Source organism: Petaurus breviceps, unplaced genomic scaffold (genome assembly GCF_028583685.1).
Source record: "Petaurus breviceps papuanus isolate PSGF00001 unplaced genomic scaffold, PetGlider_PUasm1.0 37, whole genome shotgun sequence".
Lineage (NCBI taxonomy): Eukaryota > Metazoa > Chordata > Mammalia > Diprotodontia > Petauridae > Petaurus > Petaurus breviceps.
This window is the reverse complement of record NW_027186296.1, coordinates 75,862,913-75,884,983: the sequence shown is the minus strand read 5'-3', so window position 1 is coordinate 75,884,983 and position 22,071 is coordinate 75,862,913. Positions and strand designations below refer to the sequence as shown.

At 47.7% G+C, this 22,071-nt stretch overlaps 1 protein-coding gene across 1 annotated transcript; it reads right to left on the bottom strand.

Moving 5' to 3' along the window:
• Positions 1 to 882: 882 nt before the first annotated feature.
• SEMA4G (semaphorin 4G) lies at positions 883 to 14,302 on the bottom strand. The gene is made up of 17 exons (XM_069098752.1): positions 14,229 to 14,302; positions 12,583 to 12,658; positions 11,845 to 11,970; positions 10,131 to 10,448; positions 8,809 to 8,957; positions 8,448 to 8,510; positions 7,399 to 7,497; positions 7,020 to 7,113; positions 6,647 to 6,760; positions 5,982 to 6,145; positions 5,695 to 5,864; positions 5,107 to 5,251; positions 4,505 to 4,727; positions 4,153 to 4,268; positions 3,847 to 4,007; positions 3,617 to 3,678; positions 883 to 3,401 (listed from the first exon to the last, which is right to left on the bottom strand). The coding sequence occupies exons 4-17, from the start codon at positions 10,252 to 10,254 to the stop codon at positions 2,563 to 2,565; spliced, it is 2,523 nt and encodes an 840-aa protein (XP_068954853.1). The 5' UTR covers positions 10,255 to 10,448; positions 11,845 to 11,970; positions 12,583 to 12,658; positions 14,229 to 14,302; the 3' UTR covers positions 883 to 2,562.
• Between the last annotated feature and the right edge of the window lie 7,769 nt (positions 14,303 to 22,071).

Genomic DNA, 22,071 nt, shown 5'->3' with positions numbered 1-22,071 from the left:
AGTGCTCTAGGATCAAATCGAAAACTTTCCTTTGATATTGAAAGCCCTTCCCATTCTGGTTCCTTTCTGGCCATTAACACCATGCCTCTGCACTGGTTGTCCTCATGCATGAAATGCTCTCCCTCACTTTCTGAAAGGTCTTTTCCTGCTGTGTGCCCAGCTCTAGTCTTTGGTTATCTTCTATCTGCTCTGTACACATCTTGTATCTACCTAGTTGTTTGCTTCACTAGGTGAGCTCCTTTAGGGCAGGAACAACATTTCTGCCTTTCTTTGAATTCCAGTTTAGCTCCAAACTCTTACAGTTTTCCTTATTTTTCAGATGTCAATATTTATTAAACATAAGGAAAACTTCAAGGTTCCATTTCATTCTAAATTGACCATGAGATGAATTCTGGAACTTCCTATAATCTTTTCCATCTCCCTGAGGGAAGTGATCAGAAGTTTGGTCCTGGATTCTTAGAACCTGTTTGGGTTTGCTCCCAGCCCAGGGCCTCCTGTAAAGATTAAAAATTTAAAGCTTATGTGGGTACTTGGTCACAAGCTCAGCACATGTGCAAGTGCAGGCCTAGATTATTTTAAGATGGACTGACCATGTCATGAACTGGACACAGATGGAAGCTAGGAAGTTATTAACCTTTCTCCTGAAGGGCTTCTTGTTCCTTGAGGCTGAGTTCCCTCCCAGTTATCTGTCCTAGCCTGCCCATATAGGAAGGAAGACAAGCTCAGGAGCTAGTGGTAACTTTGTGGCACCACAGGCCAGAATCCAGATAACTGTACTGAGATCACTGTTCTTGTACCTTGGGGAAAGTCTGCTGAGCTCTGGTAGTAAATCTGGTAGGGGGCGGATCCTGGCAGCAAGACATTTGTTTTATTTCCCAGCAGGCTGAGAAGTACCATGGTATGAACTGGACAAAGACAACAAGGTTTAGAGGACATTATTTACTGACCAACAGAAAGGAAGTGGAGAGATGAGCCCATGTCCCACCCCCTCCCCAGCTGAGCTTCTTGCTATCTGTCCTCTACCCTACTTTGTCCTCTCCCTTGGGGCTATTAATAAAATAGAGCCCTTCTATGGTTCTCATAATAAATACATTCGGCTGGGGAAAGGGAAGGGTTCATGGTGCTGTTTGAAGGGCAGTAAAAACATGGTGGTCCTGGGTTCTCTCCCAACATCAGTAATAACAGTCATCATCCTGTCCCAAAGGGGTTAGCAACCCCCATTCAGGGGTTTTTGATTGTCCCACCTCATCCTGGGGTCTTACACCTTCACTGACCCAAGGACCCCTGCAGCACCACAGTGAAGTAGGACAGAGGCAGGACCAAGGAATCCCATCTCCCAGCCTGCCTACTACCTGCCCTTTGCATAGTTCCAGTGGGAGTGGGAGGGTGATGGTCTTGGGGGGAGTCACTCCCATGAAATGTTCATGGACCAAACATGTCAGAAACTGGTTGGGGACCCCAGGCAATGAGGGGAGGGACAGTGCAGCCACCATCTCATTCTTGGCAGGGCCTGGGGGGCTCAGTGTGCATGTGGAACCTTGTTTAGAAGCATATGTAGGTGTGAGCAGAAGTGTGAGGTGTGCATGGAGAAGACAAGTCTCACGCTATGTGCTGCTTCTCAGTGCCAAACTTGGAGACAAAGCCCTGAGCCAGGGTGGGTCGGTGGTGTCATCACGGAAGACTGGGGTTGGAAGGGATTGGGCAGGGTTTGTGCCCCCCTTAAAGTGTAAAAAACAAGCCAAGTGTCCCTATGGGAAAAGGGGAGGGTGTATCACCTAGGCAGACACACATGCACACGCACTGCTCAGCTGGTTGCAATGCTAGACCTTCTATCCAGCACAGAGATGTGAGGAACAGGGTCTCAGACTTCTCCAGTCACCATTAGAACTCAGCACCGAGGCAGCAGGTGGGGAGCAGACAGCAAACATGGGGGGCTCTGCTGCAGCTGCCCTCTGCCCTCAGCCCAACATGCAGCTGCAGTGCTGGAAAGAGACAGGGGCTCTCTGAAACAGCATAATCACTGGGCAGGAGGTCCTGTCTACATGCCAACTGTCCCCTTGTGTCTTCTCAGCTTGGGAGAAGGAAGTTGTGTGATTCCAGCTACCTCCCACCCCTTTGGGGAATTAGGGGGTGGTGCTCCACAAGCAGACCTACCTCTCTGTAGCTCACTCTTTGAGGTCACAGGTTCTGCAAAGGGTGGTTGAGGGAAGGCTAAAGGCCTAGGGGCCTAGACCCCTGACCAGTGGCCCCATTCAATCATTCTGGAGGATGGTCTCAAGTGGGACATGGGAAGACATTCTGCTATGTGGTACAGGACACTGATGACCTGGACCCCTGTGGTAGGAGTTGAGGGGTAGGGCTAAGGCCTAGAAGGCTAACAGCTAAAGGACCTGCTTGAACGGAGGGCATCAGTCTGGAAGTCAGCTCTGGAAAGCTGGAGAGGGCAAGTCAGGGGCTGGAAGGCTGGTGGAGATTGGGGGGAGGGAAAGAAATGACCTAGGCCAGGAGGCCAGGGCCAGAGATCAAGGGAAATGGGAACTGGGGGGGAGGTAGGAGGGCAGCTTAGACGGAGCTCTCATCCAGCCTCTCCACCAGCTGTGTGTGCTTCCGTTTCTCCAGAATTCGGCTGAGCTCCTCTGTGAAGGAGCAAGGTAGAGTAGGTGCCCGGTCCTCATTCTGCTGCAGTAATACATAACTGTTACCATTCATCCTCCTCAGACGGCTGGGGAGTGCAGCCAGCCCATTGGAGAGCTCAGTGGGTGGAGGAGGGGGAGGAGGAGGAGGAGGTGCTGGTGTCCCCTCCCCAGGAATTATCCGGAGGCCACCCCCCTCAAGTCCTCCTGGCCTGTCTGCTCCCTCTTCCCCTTCATCCTCCTCCCCAGGGCACTGGCCAGAGACTGTCTGCAGCTGGACAGCAGAGCCCCCTGCCCTGCCAGTACCTCTGGCCAGTGAATACTTGCGTTGGCGGCCACTGCCTCGAAGGCAGGCAACATAGAGGAGCGTGGAGGCCAGAACAAGGCAGAGGCCACCCAGGGCTGCAATGATCAACACATAGAGGAGACGAACATCTGAGGTCAGCTGGGCACAAAGGGTTGGTGGACCCAGGTCTGGGACTGGTGCTGGGGCGGGGAGAGCTTGCTGCACCGTGAGGCCATAGGAGGCCAGCAGGGTGCGGAGCCCATTCTCCTCTGCGTAGCAGCTGTAGTGACCACTGTGTTCTGGCCGAGTGTCCATCACCAATAAGCCATCCACACCCACACGGTAGCCATCCCTCCCATCCAACAGCATCCGACTCCCATTGAGCAGCCACGAGGCCCGGGCCAGATTGGATGGCTGGTCACAGGGTAGGAGCACATCATCCCCCCTCAGCACAGATCGGTTCCTGGATGGCAGATGTGGTTCTGGAGGCAGGAAGGAGATGAAAGCCTGTTGGTGGGGGCAGGGGACTGGGAAAGACCCAACGCTGGGGAATATCCTTCACCCTCCATACAGTCTTACTTGAGAAGGCTGCTAGGATGAGAGATTTAGAGAGAAAGGAGAGGTTCCCATTCCTGCTGCTTGGAGAAGAGGTGAAGCCATACCCACACACACTACCGGAGCTACGCTGGCTCCTTACCTGCAGTCACATTGCCCTGGCAGCCACGATTGCCTCTCTCCATGTCCTGTATTAGGGCTGTCCTGGAAAAGAGGTGGAGAAAGCATGAGTGGTGCACAGCTCACAGATTCTGCTTCCCCAGTAAGAGAAACCAAAGGTTATCTCCCCATCTCAGCGATGCACTCCCCACCCCCATCCACCTAGAGGTCCAAATGAACAATGTTAGCTGCCACCCTCCCAGCCCCCAGTACCTGTTGGGTGCTGTGGCAACTTCCTGGCAGGCCCGGAAATTAGGGTCCCAGCCACAGTAGGGGTCCCGGGCCAGGATACAATCATAACAGGAGCTGTACCGGGAGCATCGGGACAGTGGCAGCTGGACAACCCCACTGGGGGCCCCCACATACAGGCTGTGCTGGGGCCAGAAGGAGAAGGAGTAGTTAGTAACAACCTCTCATGCCCCACACAGTGAATGCTATGATCCCAGCCCTTTCCCTCCTGGTACTGTTACAGCCAGTGGCAGTGTCACAGGAAAGAGGTAAATTAGGTATGGGGAGTACCTGGGCAAGGGAGATGACCATGTTCTCCACAGGCTGGGGCTCCATGAATACCTGGGCTTCCTCAATAATGTGCATACCAAGGCCCAAGACCACGGCTTTGTGGATCCAGCCATCAGCTAAGAAATTGGGAGTAGGAGCAAAGTCAAGGCCCCACCAGGACAACTCCCCTTCGACCTATTCCCAGGAGCAAAAAATTCAGCAAGGTCAGGATGAAGGGGTGGGGTGAACAGGTGATTGGAAGGTAGAAGCAATGGAGTCTGGGATATGTCTGGTGACTAGGAGTTGGTAGGGGTGACTTTTGAGAAATGGGTTTAGTGAGGTCAAGAAGAGACTGTCATCCCCAGGGTCACACCTGTCCCCAGGAAGAGCACATCATAAGTCGGGCCGGATGGCACTGTGACAGGGGTCCCCACAAGCCGAGTATATCTAATGTTCCGCTTCAGCAGGAGGGGACGCCCCCGGGCTGGCCCCACGACCCTAGCCATGAGTGGGTGCAACTTGACGAAGTCCAGGACAGGGGAGGGTAGGTCCTGAGATGAGTTGTAGCCCCGCCTTCGGAGGCCATCTGTGATGCACTGTGGGAGACAGGGGCTCAGGTGAGGGAGCTGGAGACCCAGATAAGGATCATCCTAAGGCCTAGTCTTGATGGGTCAGAACCCCTTTATCTTATAGATGAGGAAACAGGCTTTCTGAAAGGGAATGACTTGCCCAAATTCATGTAGGTAGCAAATAGAGCTAGAACTTGAACTCAGGTCCTCTGTCTTCAACCCTGGGCCTCTTTTATCCCAGACTACCATCTCTAAGCGCCCAGACAAGCATCCTTAGCTGGGAGAAGTTAGGCTTCTGAGGAACAATATGATCTATCTGTACCCCCACCCCAGATCCACTAGATGAGAAAGCAGACGTCTAAGTAAAGCAGCGATCAACCCTCCCCTCCCCCCCCCAATCCCTTACCGAGCCTGGTCGGGGCTCTGGCACAGTCCCATCATATCTACCCCAGCGACGTGCACCATCTTGGTATTCCATGTAAGGGCCAGAGAAGGATGCCTGGACATCAGACAGGTCATAACGACAGATGGCTGAGACCTCTAGAGTCCTCCTAGGAGGTGGGAGGAGGGGGACTGATTCAGATCCAAGAACCAGTCTGCCCTGTCCTCGTCTTTCTGAGATCTAGGACAAAAACTGGAGGGAGGGGGGAAGGTCTCGCCTCTCTGCCCTTGGACTTTGTGACTGATTGGCCATTACTGAACTGAGCCACCCCCACTATCTCAGCCACTGACAGAGGTCAACATGCTTGAAATTCCTCCTTTTCAGCCAATCCACCCCCTTAAGTACTCCTCACCAGATTGGTAGGGCTGGAAGTACTCAGAAATCTGTCCCTGGAATCATCCTGCCTCCCAATACCAATTGCCCTTTCAGAGGTGGGGTAGTCATCTGATCCAATCCCTAGTTTCCCTCAAAATGATTCCCCAACTCTCAGTTCATCCCCAGTTACTTTAGGGCTCTCTCCACCTCCCACCAGGGTTCTCTCCGAGGACTGACCACTGAGCAGCCAGGCTAAATGCTGCATAGAATCGTGTGTGGGCCCAGGAACCTCCATCCAGGCTACAGACGCTACGCAGGGTCTCATACAGGGGGATATGACAGGTCAGCCGGGCCTTCAGGAAAGATGTCCACTTCTTCTGTAGGATTTTCTTCCCACCAAGGTCACCCTAGAGCCAGAGGAGGGGTGGGCTCAGCCATCATGATAGGGTCAGAGACTCTGGGGAACCCTTCCACCCCAAACTACCCTGTCTTTCTCTGGTCTCAGATGTCTACACTTAGCTTACCTTGCAAACTCGGGCTACCCGGGCTACCCGGTGTCCCCTGATCTGTGAGAAGCCGCTGCCTTCCTCTGTGGCACGCTCCGTGAAGAAATAGTAGACTTTGTCATCATCTCCCACAGTGCTGGCCTCACTTTCTCGGATGAGGACGGAAAATACAAACTCTGCATCTAGAGAGGCAGAGGCATGCTGGACCACCCAAACTGTACCAGGTATCCTCAGACAAGAGATACCACAAACATTTCCTGTAGGTTCCCCTAACCTCCATTATTACTCTAAGGACTTCTCCATGGAGTTCTCATTTCCCCACCTCTAGGGGTTTCTCCAAATATGTGTAATGTACATTAATCTAGAACATTCTGTTTGCGTCTGGGGGCTGGAATGAAGATGTCTCAAGAGAAGGACCCAGCTGGGCCTGAAACAGACCATATTTTTAAGTGAGAAAAAGAATAAACAATGGAAATGCATCTTCTCTCCCCACCCCGTCCCCTTTCACCTCCCTGTCCACCCATCTCCAAATTTCACTTGCCCTACCTAGGGTCTAGGTCCTGGGCTTGCCCTTCATCCTGAAAACTCCCACCAGTCCCTGTCCTTCCAAGCCACTGCCTCTTCCCTTCCTAGGCCCCTGGCTGCTGAGCCCGGCCCCTCTTCACCACCTTTGTTTCCCTCACCATTGAGCCAGTGCAGAGGAGACTCCTCTGTCCTTAGGGTTCGGGGATGGTGGCTCCGACGAATGTCAGGTATGCTCCGGAACTCGTATCTTGTGGCAGTGTAGAGGCCGCCATCTAGGGTCAGGGAGACATCAAACATGGGGTGATGCTCCCCATGAGGGGCAGACTGAAGCTCTGCGGGGTATGGTGTCACATAAACATGGGGGGAGCTGTCTGACACAAGCAGAATGTGTCATTCGTGCCACCCAAAGGGAGGGGCATGTTAGCTCTGCAGGGAGACGTGCTATATACACGGGGTGTCTGACATGTGGGCAGCATACAGCCTCACACTGTGGCAGCACCACACACACACACACACACACAGAGCACCCACCAACGATCAGCCCTGTGTAGCCCCTGGCTGGGTCATAGGGACACTTCTCCTTCCCCTCCTCAAAGCTAGGGGGTAAAGTGAAGGCTTCAGAATCCTGGAGAAAGACAAACAGCTCAGAATGGGGGTGGGGAAGTGATCAGAACTATGGCAAGGCTACAATCACTGGGGAATTGATGCTTGGAGTTTCAGAAAGGGAGCAGGGAAGTCAAATCCCCTATTCTATGGAATTAGGGAATGGCGCTTGAATCTTCAGGGGTCAGGAATCAGAGGACAGTGAGTGAAACTGCGATGATAAGGCAGTAAATTTACATCTGGAGCAGGCTAAATGCTGCATTGGGATGGGGCAGGGAGGGGAGGTGAAAGGTCAGGTCAGCCTTACGATGGCAGCACAGAGTGGCTGGAAGGCATGAGTCCCACAAGCATAGAGATGCGTCGCATTCAGACGCTGCAGGAACCGGACATGGTTGAAGCACTCAGTCTAGAGGGGGTCAGGTTAGAGGGACAAAGGTGGGGAAGGGGCGTGAGTCCCTGGCCAGGCTAGTGGCTCCTCTCCACCATCTATTCAACTGGAATCACTCATCCTAATGCCTTGGTATCCTTGGGCAGTCTTAACTATAACTGTCCTCTGCTGTTCCCTTGGTGTCCCTGATACTTCACTTTCCTAATCCTTCTTCTGCCTCTCTGAACTCTTTCTAATTCTTTTAATATTCTGATAATCATCTTTCAGCACAATTGGTTTCCTTTGAAACCTTATGTATTTTACTTCATGCATTTAAAACTATCAGGCAGTTTGGGTCCAAAGGCTTCCCACTTCCCCAGATGCCGGAGGCACCTGTGGCACTCGGAGGTTAGGAAGCCCTGCTGTTTCCTCTACAGCGAGCCCTTTTCCTCTTCCCATCCTCCAAAGGCAAGGGCCTCTGAGACTCTATCCCTGGCCTGCTACTGTTCTCTCAGGACCGCCCCCTCCCCAAGTGATCACAGCCACTTCATGGCCAACTTCAATAACCCTCACACACTGCTGATATCCACCCCTCTCCTGAGTTCCAGACTCACATTTTCCCTGGATATCTCAGTGACACTTCACATGTCTAAAACTCATCATCTTCCCTCAAAACTTACTCCTCTCCCATCATGCTCCCATCTTTGTCAACGCCATCACCATCCTCCCAGTCACCCAAACTAATAATCCCAGTGATGTCTGACTACTCTTTAGCTCCCACATCTAGTCACTGGATCCTGTCAAGTGAACCTTTGCAGTGTGGCCCCCACATAGCCCAGGCACTCATAATCTCTTTCTTACACTGATATACTAAACTTCTCATGGGTGACCCTGCCTCCAGTCTCTCTTCCTTCCATTCACTCAATGGGATATAGGGTTTAGGTGGTTGTAGTGAGGGATGGGGAAAGGGATAGGGGATTCTTGCCTACCTGGTTATTTCTTCCCTTCCGGACACATTCATTCTGAGTCTCTGGGGATGCTTCCCATTGGATCTGTGAGAGGGAAGGGAAGAAACTTCTTGGACTCCAAGGTAGAGCAGTATCAATAAAGGACTACTGTGGTAGTGGTGGGGGGAGGGCAGTGAGGGTGCTAGGGATGGGTATAGGGAAGCCCATGGATTCCCATGGGGAATTTCAGGTAGGATGTTCATGGCTCTAGGTTATGTACAGGAGCCTAAGGTATATAGAGGTCTGCGGGAAGGGGGCAGGGAGGGGAAAGGAGTGTGTTAAATAAGGGCCGCAGTAGTTTGTGTATGGATCTGGAATGCACAGAGGGTACAGGGTGGCTGACCTCACGGTGGGCTCCATCTGCAATGTCTTGGGCATTAAGAGAGAACAAGGCACCCCGTGCCCCTACAAGCAGCCTCCCAGAAGCCTCTTCCAGCAGCAATGTAGAATAATTATGGGCATGACCTCCAAAGTGTCGGGCCTCCGAGAGCTCTGGAGGAGATGTGGAGGACGACCATTGGTCCCTGAGGCCCAGTTCCCTTCCAGCCCTCACAGTCATATTCTAACCCCCAGCTTTGCCTTATCCTATGCTCTTTGCACCTGTAATAGAGGCTTGTTTTTGTGTATTTCCATAATGTTATATTGAATTAATCTGTTGCTCTGTTTTTCAAGTGATAAGGGCATACTTTTAGCCTATTTGTATTTCCTTGTCTTTATTTTAGTAGGAAGAGGGGAGGTTAATCAGTGGTTATGTAGGAATATGAGTGGAATAGTCTTAATACTCTAACATCATGTACTCCAGAGACTTGCTAATTGGACAAGTCAGTATGGGCATCACTATCAGTAAGAGGTTAGTGGGGTCAGCAGGTGATCAAGGAGCCAGATCAGGGCTCGGTTGGATGTTAGCAATTCCTGGGAGAACCTGAGTTGACAGAAGTGGTGAATAAACCTGACCCAGAAAGTTCAGGAAGGTGAATCCCACATTGGTGTGGAAGTATCTTGGGAGAGGCCAAAGACTTGGGACCTCCCAGGGAGTCCAGCACCAAAGGACATGTTCCTAGACTAGAGGAAATCTTGAAGGTTGAGCCAAGCTGGAGAAACTAGAACTAAGGATAAGGTTAGAAAACTCAGGCACCATTCAGTCAGTTTAGTACTGAAAGATTTCCTTTTACATACCCTTCAAATGGACTTGCCTTGGTGTGTCCCTTTGTCCCTTGGCAAATGAACTCTAGAAGACCCCTTCTTATGGACTGTGAAGTGTGTGGCTGACAGGCACAAGAGAAGGAGCAGATACTGAACCAGGGCATTCATTTTTAGTGGGAATGGTCAAAGTTGGAAGAATGTTTATTAGAATCAATCACATCAGGGTCCAGGGACAAAGAAGGTCATAGGCTTAGAAACTCAAGATGAGGATAAGAAACTTGGGAAGTTTAGACACTAAGAAGGGAAAAAAGCCCTTGGACAGAGGGTAAGGTGTCAAAAGTGTTGACATCAATGAGAAGCTAACACGGTTCAGCCATGTCTAGGTCTGAATCCTAATTTATCCAGTGCCCCTAGACCTAATCCCTCCCTCCTCACCCAGTCCCCACCTAGCCTCCCTGCCCTCACACCCCTAGTCTCCCTGCCCTCATACCCCAAGCCTCAATGGGATGAGGTCACCTTCACCTTCATAAGGGATAGTTGTCCTTGGCGTGGCATCCAGCTCTCTGGCTGGTCTCCGTGGTGGGGGCCCAGGGGCAGAAGAGACCATAAGGAGGCACAGAAGGAGGGGCCCAAGCCCCTCCCACATCTTCCTAGGGGGCCCAAGGATAGCCCAGACCCAAGAGAGCCCAGGAGCCTCCTGAACAGGGGACTAGGGAAAGAGTAAAGGGGAAGCCAGTGGTGGGGAGATGATGTCACAAAATCATAAGGGGTCACAGTCCAGGGAAATCAGGGCCCTGGGAGTCGTGGTCACATTCAGGTGTGTCCTGGCTTTCTACGATCCTGCGTCCACAAAATAAAAAGGGAAAAGCACTGTCTCCCCAACTCCAAAATTGAGCCTCTGTTTCTCTACCTGTTACATGAGTTAATTCTACAACCACCCTCTTCCTTCCTCTACTTCACTCACAAACACAAACATACGCACCCATGCATGCACACACAACCGTGGAAATCTGCAAAACTTGACCCCTTTGCCACTATAGGGGGTCGTGACCCCAGCTTTTTATTTCCCCCTTCCCCAGGTTTTAATTTGTTCTTTTGTTTATTTCTCTCCCTTTGCTCTGGTTTTCAACTATGGATTTTAAAATCATTCTTATTAGAACCTCTGGCCTATTATAGAATGTTAGTGCTAGAAGGAACTTTACAGATCGGATATCCAGTTCTTATAAAGAGTAGGAAACTGAGGCCTTGAGAGAAGTTGCTGTTTTTCAGTCGTTTCAGTCATATCTGACTCTCTGTGACCCCATTTGGGGTTTTCTTGGCAAGGATACTACAGTGGTTTGTCATTTCCTTCTCCAGCTCATTTTACAAATGAGGAAAGTGGGGCAAACAGGGTCAAGTGACTTGCCCAGGGGTCACACAGCTAGAAGTGTCTGAGGTCAAATCTGAACTCAGGTCTTCCTGACTCCAGGCCCAACATTCTGTCCACTGCACCATCTGGCTGCCCTTAGAGAGAAGTATCTTGACCAGAGACATAAAATGGCACAATTGGTACTAAAATCCAAGCTTTTTGATTCCTAGGCTAGGTCTCTGTGCAATATTTACCCCTTTATTCATTCAACAACCATGTATTAATCACCTACTATGTACAAAGACTCACATGTGCCTATTTACACCCAAATATGCTGCCACACACCTACCAGGACTGACTCATAATCTCTTTCCACCTGAATATGAATGTACAAAGTATGCACGCCTGTAAATCTGTAGCTGATTAGCTCTGAGAAGCCTCCCCTGATTTTAAGACAGAGAATGACTTCTCCCTATGAACCCCTATAATATTCTGCTAAGCTTTCCCCTGGCACTGAAAGCGCCAAGTGGTGCTGTCCTGCCAATCTATATGTCTTCTTTTACCCTTGCCCCCAACATCTTAGGCTGTTTGCCCCCCAAGAGCAGGACCTGTGTGGTTTCCTCCATGGACCAAACAATAAAAAATATTTGTTATTGCTATTAATAATAGTTAACCTTTAGATTCAATTCATCAAGCACATATTAGACATCCACTCTATGCAAGGCACTCTGGTGTCTAATACAGTGGAAACAGAAAGAGATGAGACTCAAAATCTGCTCTCAAGAAACTGACAGTCTAATGGAGGAAAGGTCCATATACAACTACCAACAATATAAGAGAGAGAAAGAGAGGTAGGAAGGGGAAGTTCAGAAGCCAGAGAAATCTTACCTGGGGGAAGAGGGGATTCAGGGAAGGCTTCATGGAGAAGGTAGCACCTGAGATGGGCCATGAAGCCAAGGGAGAACTTTAACAGAAAGAGAAGAGGATGGAGTCCACTCCAGGCATGGGGACAGCCTGAGCAAATGCATGGAGACAGAGTCAAAGTAGAGCAGAGGGAGTGTTTTACCCACAGCCCTCTCCTCATCCTGTGAAGGATGTTACTCAAGCACTATTATTTTAGGAAACTGAGGGTCAGAAAAGTTTAGTGACTTGCCCAGGGTCCCATAGGCTCTACATTCAGAACTCTTTCTTCTCTACTACAGTCCCTGGCTGAATTGCATATGACTATCCATGTATGGATTATTTTTATATATGTATGCCCATGCACACTGAGGTCTGTACAGGGAGCCTAAATTAAGGGTATACAGCTGGTTGGGGGCTAAGATTCCCTGGGGTAAGGGAGGAGGGCCAGCTGGTCTCTAATCCATGTGGGACTCCTAAGGGAAAGGTGAAGTCCAGGACCATTTAATGATATTTCTCACCCCTCCTTCCCCCCAGAAGGCATGGGGGTGGGCACCTATAAGTAAAAGTTCACAGTGCTATTATCCCCATTTTACAGTTGGGGAAACTGAGATAGATTAAGTGACTTGCCCAGAGTCACACAGCTAGTTAGTGTCTGAGGCCATATTTGAACTCAGTTCTTCCTTACTCCAGGTCCAGCTGCACCCTACCCACTGAAACACCTACCTGCCTCTATACAAAGGGCAGTCTTAGGGCCTCAATTCCTCTTTGATGGAGGAGTGGGAAGTTCCCAGATGGAGACCTAGGAAGAATTGGGGGTAGAGCCCAAGGGCAATGCCTGGAATCACAGTCAACAGGAATATCACAACACCATCCATCCCCAAAGGCTTTGGTTCTTCTCTCAGTAAAACATTAACCAGCATGCTTTGGAGGAGGGGAAGAAACTGCAGGAATAGCCATGGGGAGTTGGGGTGGGGAGAGGGAAGTGGGGAAGCAGATCATACCATGTGTGTGGGGACCAACTGAGTTTAATTAAAGGGCAAAGTTTGGGATGGGTGGAAGATCTGGGGAGGTGTGATTGTTTGCTGAGGGATGGTATACAGTGATTCCAGTACCATGGGATATGGGCAGCTTTGGCCTAGACACTCATGTACATATAGACACATACCTGTACACAAACATATAGATGTGTAAGGCATGTACGTGTAAGTATACATGTATACATGCACATGTACATACACATGAGGACACATGCATGGATTCATGTTCAGATGTGTATGTAAATATCACAGACATACAAAACAGTGAAAAAAGGGCTAGGTTTTGGGCTAGGTGGACCCTATCTTCCATGAAGAGGGGAAAGAGGATAGGAATGAGTCAGAACAGTCAAGTAGGGATGAGAATAGGGCTAATTTTAAAAGGTTCAGCTTTTTTCCCCAGGCAGGGCTGCTAGGTCGGGACCAAAAGTCACCAAAGCCTCCAGAGCAATAATGTACTAAAAATGTTCTTTGGAATTCTGAGAACAGGCTGTCTCTTCCAAAGGACCACTCTACCTGCAGAGGAAAGGCCAGTCACAGGGACTGAGAAGCAGCACTTCCATGCAGGTGTCCCGGGAGCACAGCCTGGCTTTCCTCCGGCTAGTTACAGCTCTGGCAGCATCTTCCCCTCACCCCAGGACACACCTCACCCCCAGAATAGGTCCCAAGGTTTCATGTGGCCTTCTAAGTCTGGGGCCTGACTACCCCCCAAAGCCTCCTCCAGCTTCCCTTCCTTACTAAGGTGAGGACCTAGGAAGCCCCAGTCCTCTCGGTGGCCCAGGTGGGAAGAGGTCAGCAGCACCTTGCCTCCTTCCTCCAGGGCGTTGGGAGGATGCCCCCAGGGGGCTGACTGCACTCCCTCGAGTCCATCGCCCCGCCCGTCCCTCCCGACCACCTGGAGCTCCCTCCTAACCTCAATCCCTCCCGCTGCAGTTTGAGGACGTTTTCTTCTCTTTCTGCTCTCTGGGGCCTGGACGTAACCCAGATTTTGCGGAAGACCCTACCTAGCCTACGGTCCCTCCCAGTGCCCCACATCACGCAGTGGCAGCATTCCCACAGACCCCTGCCCCTTCAGATCCGCAGGTGCGGCTCCCCGCCACCGCGGGCGGGCTGGAGGGAAAAGGACCCCAGCCCGGACCTCTCCGTCCCCACCTGCTGCGGCCCCGCTCCGCTCCCGCCTCCCACCGCAGTCCCCGGCCCGGTCCAGCCTGTGCACCTGCGGCCTCGGCTCCGGGCCGGGCCGGGGCATCCAAGCCGGACGAGGCCCACCCCCACCCCCAGCCCCGATCCTGGAGGCCACTGGAAGGAGGGTCGACATCCCCCGCCCCCACCCACCTTTCGGGACCTAAATCCGGGTCCATAGCGACACGGACACTACGGCTCCAGCTGCACAGCCCTGGCCCGGAGGGGGCGTGGCCGGGCCGGGGGCGTGGCCGGAGCGCCGCCGGTGGGGCGGGGCCGGGGTGAGGGGTAGGAGGGCGGGGCTGGGAGAGAGCCGACTACCTTCGTTCCGCGGGACGCCGGGCCTCGTCTCCGAAAGGCTCCCGCGACCCAGGGGTCAGGGCCGCAGCTCGGGCCACGCCCCCCGCCCCAGCCGGACTCTCTGGGCACCTATTGTACTTGACCTCGTCGGGGAATGGGCCTCCTCGGGCGCGGGGGGGCTCGGGCTTCTCCAGCTCCGGTTCCAGGCCGAGCCAGCGGGTCTGACAGGCTTCGAACCCTACCCGCGCCCCGGCCGGCCTGGGAAAAAGCATGAGCCCCAGTAGGCCTCCGAGCATCCGCGGCCTCGTCGAGAGGCCGCGACCTGCGCCAAGGAGCGCCCAGTGGGCACGAACCTCAAGTCGCTCGCTCGGTCGTTTGATCCCGGAGCACAGACAGGAGCCGCATTGGTTCTTTTCTCCCGGTGTCTCCAGGGACCTCGCATTATTGTTCATCGGAATCTCTGCATCGGAACTGCGCCTCCTGGTGGCCTGCACTGCCCCTGCACTTCGGCTTAGATCCTTCACCTTGGTCCGAAAGGGGAAACGGAGGCAGGAGGAAAAGGAGGCCATCGCTAACCCAGATCCGGCCTGGGTCCGCATGGGGGGGAAGCTTAATGGCTTATTGGAGGAGCCATCCCTGCCATCCCCACCCCCACCCCCAGCGGTTCATAAGGCCCTGAGATAGGATTCCTGGGGTCATTAACTTGTATTCCCCTTGTAAACTGGATTTTTTTTTCCTTCGGACCCGCCGCAGTCTCCAAGCCCCACCCTCGCTCCACTTAGCCATGGTGGGGTCTGACCACTGATTTACCCCTTGTATAGAGAAGTCATGGGAGGAAACCTTTGTCTAGTGGAAAGAAAGCGCACAGGGCTTTGGAATCCGAGGGCCTAGGTTTTGCATCCTGCTTCTGGATCTTTCCACGAGGGGGATCTTAGGCAACTCACCTAATTTCTACATAAACGAGAGGATTAGACTAGAAATTCAATGACTTGTCTTCCACTGTGTAACCTATGTTCCTTAATCATTGAGCCTCTAGACTTTCCCCTCCTCCCCCAGTTATTTTGTACATTAACCAAGTCCTGGTTTTCACAAAATCAGAACTATCTCCTCCCTGGAGAATCCCCTCCACAAAAAAAGCCGACAAGATAGGGCCAGCCTTTGTTGAGGTCTAGTGAAGGGGTAATAGGCCAAGACAATTCACTTCTTAGATGACTGATTGTAGGAAATTCTTCCTTCCGCCCAAGCTAAATATGCTTCTCCCTTATCTTACGTAGCAAGGAGCAGTATAAGGTCTTAGCCCGGCTGCCAGCCGCTGGAATAGAAAAAGGACCTGAACATCTCCCATTCCCCTGGAAGACTTACAAAAAAAAAAAAATTCTCCCACTTAATAACTTAATTACGCCTTTAAAAGCCATTTCCCTATATACCACTCCCACAATCCTCCTTTGTAATAAAAATATGTAACTACTCCCATCTTTCTCGGCTATGTTGTGTATGGGGGGTGGTGACAGTGTTTCCAGACACATAAGGGGAATGCTGCTTCTCTGGATAAACCATAAGCACAGATATCTAACCTTTACTAAAACCTGCAGATTCCTAAAACAGTAAGAGATGACAGGATGAAGGGAAAGGAGCAAAAGCAAAGTAGAAATGAGAAAGGGTTGGATTGGGCATGATTAAATGGAGGAGCCTGGGGAAATAAGAGAATAAATTTTGAACAGGAAATGGGGGGCCAGATAGAGGGTTCTATTTTTTATCTAAAAGATATCTAACCCCACTGCTTTTATATAAGAGGAAGCTGAGTTCCAAAGAGGGGAAGTGATTGTCCTAGATTGCACAGCAATATTTGAACCCAGGACACAACTTCAAATCTGGTGCTCTTTTGACTATAATGACAATATGTTAAACCTAGACAGAAATTTAGTCTTGGTGGTGTTAGGAAAAAGGGAAATGGGGAGATGCCCAGATGAAAATCATGTTTATGGTAGATAATTCTAGCAATGATATGCTGAAGGACCTACCAGATAGGTTAAGCCCCAAGGGAATAGAAGCCTAACTGATCTGCTCCATTGTGAGATGACTCACATTCACTGACTTCTGTGCAAGAACTGCTTGCTAGGATGCCGTAGGACCTAGTGTGGGTGAAAAATAATTAGGGACGGCTGGCTAGGTGGCGCAGTGAGTAAACATCAGGCCCCAGGGTAAAGAGGATGGTTCTGGCCTCAGATGCTTAACACACACACACACACACACACACACAGTTCAAATCCAGCCTCAGACACTTACTAGCTGTGTGACTGTGGTCCAGGTTAACAGAACCACCTGCCTCACAGGTTTGTTGTAAGAATCAAATGACATAATACTTGTAACCTGCTTAGTACAGTGCATGGAAATGTAATACATGGTTAATAAATGTTTCCTTTCTTCTTTACATTTTTTAAAATTTAGGAAAATTTGCAATTTCGCTGCTTGATAATCACTTCAGAATATTTAACTTGTTAGGGGAAAAGAAGGCTTATTACTGGATCTGATTGCAAAGCCAAGCTTTATCCTACAGGGAAAGAAAAGATGTTATTAAAAACAACTTCCTCCAGAAAGCTTCCCCTTAATTGCTACCAACTTCCTCAGGTTATTTCTTTACCAAATCCTTTTAGCCCTTATTGTCTCAATCTTTTAGATGAGAAGTACTTTGTGGTCCTAGGAAAAACACTAGCAGAGGAACCAGAAAGACTGGGTTCTAGTCCTAATTGTGCATATGAATCAGTTAAATTCCTTTGGGCTTGTCTCTTCACCTGTAAAATGGGGAAAATACATAACATTTATATCTATAGTACCACACAAAGTGTTCAAGTACCTTTCCCACAATAAACCTGTAAGGTAGAAAGCATAAGCATTGTTCCCATCTTACAAATATAAAAACTGGTTCATGTGCCAAAGAGTCATGTCAAATGGTCACCGGCTCAAAAAGAATTCATAGAACTTTAAAAAGACTTTAAGGGAGCAGCTAGGTGGTGAAGTAAACAGAGCACCAGCCCTGTTAGGAGGACCTGAGTTCAAATCCAGCCTCAGACACTTGACAAACTTACTAGCTGTGTGAACTTGGGCAAGTCACTTAACCCCAATTGCCCTCCAAGAAAAAAAAAGCAAAAAAAAAAAAGACTTTAAAAATCAAATGAGACTGAGGAAAAAAAATAGGAGCAATAAAAGAAAAACAAGATTATGAAAAGAAAGTCAATCAACTAGAAAAGGAGACCCAAAATGTTAAGAAAATGACTCCTTGAAAATCAGAATTGGGCAAGGGGAAGCCATCAAAAGTTTATAAGAGACCAAGAAATAATAAAACAAAATATAAAGAGTGAAAAAATGGAAGTGAATGTGAAACTTCTCATAAGAAAAACTGGACGCAGTGAGTAAAACGCCAGCCCTAGAGTCGGGAGGACCCGAGTTCCGGCCTGAGACACTTAATACCCACACAAAAATCCTAGCTTTGTAACCTTGAGCAAGTTACTTAACCCCAATTGCCCTCCAAAAAGGCCAAAAAAGAAAAACTGGAGAACAGATCAAACAGAGAAAATATAATAATAGGATTACCTGAAAGCTAAGATAAAAAGACTCGATACAATAATACAAGAAATAATTAAAGAAAATTGTCCTAAACCATTAGAACAAAAGGGGAAAGTAGAAATAGAAAAAAAAAATCTACCCCTCACCACATGAAAGAGATCCTATGAGGAAAACTAATAGAAACATTATATCAAATTCCACAACTCCCAGCTCATGGATAAAGTATTACAAGAAACAAGAGGGGAAAAATTAAATATGGTGGTGCCACAATTAGAATCACATAAGACTTAGCAGCAGTGACACATAGGTTCCAAGACCACTATGTATAGAAGAGCAAAAGAACTGGGGTTTTACGGAAAATATACCCAGCAAAGCTAAGCATAATCCCAAATGGAAAAAATGAACTTTTAATGAACTGTTACTTTCAGGACTTTATTAAAACAAAACAAAAAAACCCTTGAACTTAATAGATCTGACATACAAGAGCCAAGAGAAATATAAGGTACATACCAAAGACTAATTACAAGGGACTCAATAAGGACAGACTGTTTACCTTTATGTATGTAAAACATAAAATGTATGTCTAAGATTGTTATTAGCAATTAGGCAGTTCATAAGAAAGACTGGGGTAGACCTGAGTATGATCTGACTTTATAAAGTAAAACTGTTTAGGAACAGCTAAAAAGTGATTATTTTATACAAATGGGGGAGGAAAAACTGACACTGAAGCATTAGATGGGGGAAGTGGGCTGTTAGTTATAGAAAACTATCAGGAATAGGTTCAAGAGGGAACAATACACACGTATAAAAGTCTTCTAAATTCAGAAAGAATTTAATGCTAAGGGGATAGGGAAAGGATAAGGGAGGGATCTCAATGGGAGGGTGAGGGAATAGTGAGGAGGTATAAAAGGGTGTTCAGATTAATGGACAAAAGTAGAATTTCTTAGGGAAAGCATGTATATGTATGTGTGTGTATATGTGTATCAATATACCCATTTATAAATATATCTGCACTTAATTGTAGCCTTCTGGCAGGGAGTGGAAGAAGGGGGAAAAAGAACAAAGTAAAAAAGTGCACAGCAGAGAACAAAAGAAAACAAGGAAGCAAAGATAGATAGCTCTCAACACAATGTGTAGTATGTATTTTATAAGCTTTCTTAAAATGGAAATTTATTGCTATATATTTTGACTCTTCTTATGTTCTGTTATGCACATGATATGCCTTTTTAAAAATTTTGTCTTTAAGTTCATGGCTTTTTTTTTCTTAAGGTATATTTAAGTTTCAGTAATTTACAAAAGCAAAAAAAAAAAAAAGCCAAGTTATCTGAGCCAGGATTTGAATCAGGAGTTCACTTTACATTACACCAACTCATAGGCTTGCTAGAGCATATGAAAAGGCTTTGAAAATGCTATGTAAGCAGTCAAGCATTTTGAAAGTGAGGCTGTGCTTATAACTTGTGCTTTCTTTCCTTTAAAGTATTCATTTAGGTTCTGGTCTTGTCTAAGAGCACTTTGAGAACTAAGAAGGCAGAATCTTAGTCTAACTCTGATCCCATCTCCCCCATACTCCCAGGGTGGGAATGGAAACCCCTGAAACTTTCCCAGTGATTCTCTAGGGTAGAAAAAAACAAGTATATCAAAGGCTTGTGGGGCAGTTCCCCATTCCCAGATGCATTTTCCTTTACTGTTTCCCTGGGACTTTTATTTTGGGTTGTCAACAGGTTCCAAATTCTTTCACTGCTGTCAAGTTTAACAGCCTCCTTATGGAGGTAGTTTTGATTACAACATCCTCAGACATTTCATTACCACTCACCAAATTTTGCTTCTTAAGACTCTCTAGTTCTAATCAGCCTGCTCAAACTCAAGGTTACATTTTCAAGTTTGACTCTCTCTGAACTTTCTAAGGGACACATGACATGGCCATAACCCAGGTCTCAGGACACTTCCATTGGACTCATTGTCACCAGTCATTTATTGTCCTCTTTCTATATCACAGAGAATATACAATTCCTCATAAACAAAGACATTTATTTGGGCAGCATGCCCCCAAACTCCTCACAACTACAGGATTAAAACACATTCTCATTTTAGTGAGAATTCATACATGAGATTTGGAACCAGTAGGTTCATATAACAAATCTGCAATTCCCTAGTGTCTTCTCTCTTTAGGTCATCCATCTAAGTTGCCTTTGGGAAATGTTTTGATTGATATGTAGTTGATGTCTTCAAATGCAGATATGCCCACTGTCAAAGCTGCAGTGAAAGATTTTTTTCCCAGGTTGCTCCCCTCCTCTCCTAAGTCTGCTAGACAATCAAGAGAAAAAAAACTTTACATCTGGGCATAGAAATCTACTTAAGAGCACTGGAGTCTCTGGTAACCATATCTGGCATCTGTATGATGAAACTTCTTTCAGTGAGTGCATGCCAATAAGATTGTCCCTTTCAACTTGTTAAACAGCAACTCCTAAAGGAATAGAAGGCTGCAAAAATTCTGACACTAACAACTCCCCAAAGTGTCCTTCTTTTCGTGATAATTTTGGTCATACACTCTCTGGTCTAGGGAAGATGATCAAGCACAGGGGTTGGGTAAAGATGAGAGAAGAAAAAGAAGTGACAACGTCCGGGGACACAAAAACATTTTCCCTTGAGTACTGCTAGAAACTAGAATACCATAAATGGAACAAGACAAAAAAAATGCAAATGCTATATACAGTATTATGCAAAAATAACATTTTTAACAAACCTGTATTTGCAATCTGAACTCCCAAGACCCAGAAGAAACACTACTATAATACACGGAAGAATATAATCAAGAACTGAATAATTCAAAGCAAAAGGTGGGGGTTAGGGTGAGGTAACAGGATAATAGTGTGAGCTCCTGCGTGTGTGTGCACACGCGCGAACATGCACTCGCTTTATAAAGTGTTTGAGCACACGGCATAAAAGGTATGGAAGCAGTTAAAGTGGCTATTTAGCCCTTAATAATTACCACCACACACTAGAGGCTCACTGGAAAAAAATGAAGCTTTACTATCATGTAACATACAGGATTTTAAACACTATGTAATATAAAACCGTTGTAAGAAAGGGAGGAAAAAAGCTTTTTTCTTTCTGGATACTTATCTACACAGTTGAATTAGTGGGCAATCAGGTACAGAGACAGAAAAACGATGAGAAAGAAAACTGATGATTAATAAAAACTTAAACCCTGCTGGCAGTTCCATCTGACTTGCCACCTGAACCCTGCCCCCAGATGCAGAGATATAAAAACCAGGAGCCCATGAGGACTTCCCAAACATTCCTGATACATTAGCACAATCCCATGTAAATGGTTATTTCCTTGTCATTAAACCTTCCTATACTTTAAAAAACAAAATCAGCTTCTTTCCCCAGCTTCCATAAATTCAAGTCCCAAATAAAAATCCCATCTTCTGAAGGAAGCTTTTCTCAATACCTCTTAATTCTGTCATATTAATGTTATTTCTAGCTTGTTTATACAAAACTGCTTGCTTGCTGTCTTCCTCATTAGACTGTGAGATCCTCAAGGGTCAGGACTGTCCACAGTCTCTCTATGTAACTTTCATTAACTGCTCTTTCCATCAACTGTATTTATATTATTTATATTGACATAAGTTTCAATTCAATTTGAACATCCATCAAAAGCACTTAATAAGGTGTGCAAGCACTGTGCTAGCCACTGATCTCAGGGCTCGTCAATAAATAATACTGATTCAGTGACCATTTTCTACCTGACACGGGGGTGATTTCTGCAAATCAAATTTAAACACCTTTCTTGTGATTGAAATGGTAACATCAAATACATAAAACCTTTCTAACACATCCTAACCTCTCACCTAGTGCTGACAGTTCCACCTCAGCCAGTAGAAAACAATGTACAAATGCCAATACTACTTAATGTATTTTTCACATATACAATTATATTCATTAATATGACCTCAGTAAAAGGAAGTTTTACCACACAACAAAAAATTTGGTTAGAATAGTCAGTTACATAAAAGCAAAAACATTTTTTAAATAAATGCATTTATTTTCTGCTTGCAGTATGGCCAATAAAGTTTAGTCTACTAAGAAAATTAGTGTAGTTCCTAGCATGGTTAATCTTACTAAACAC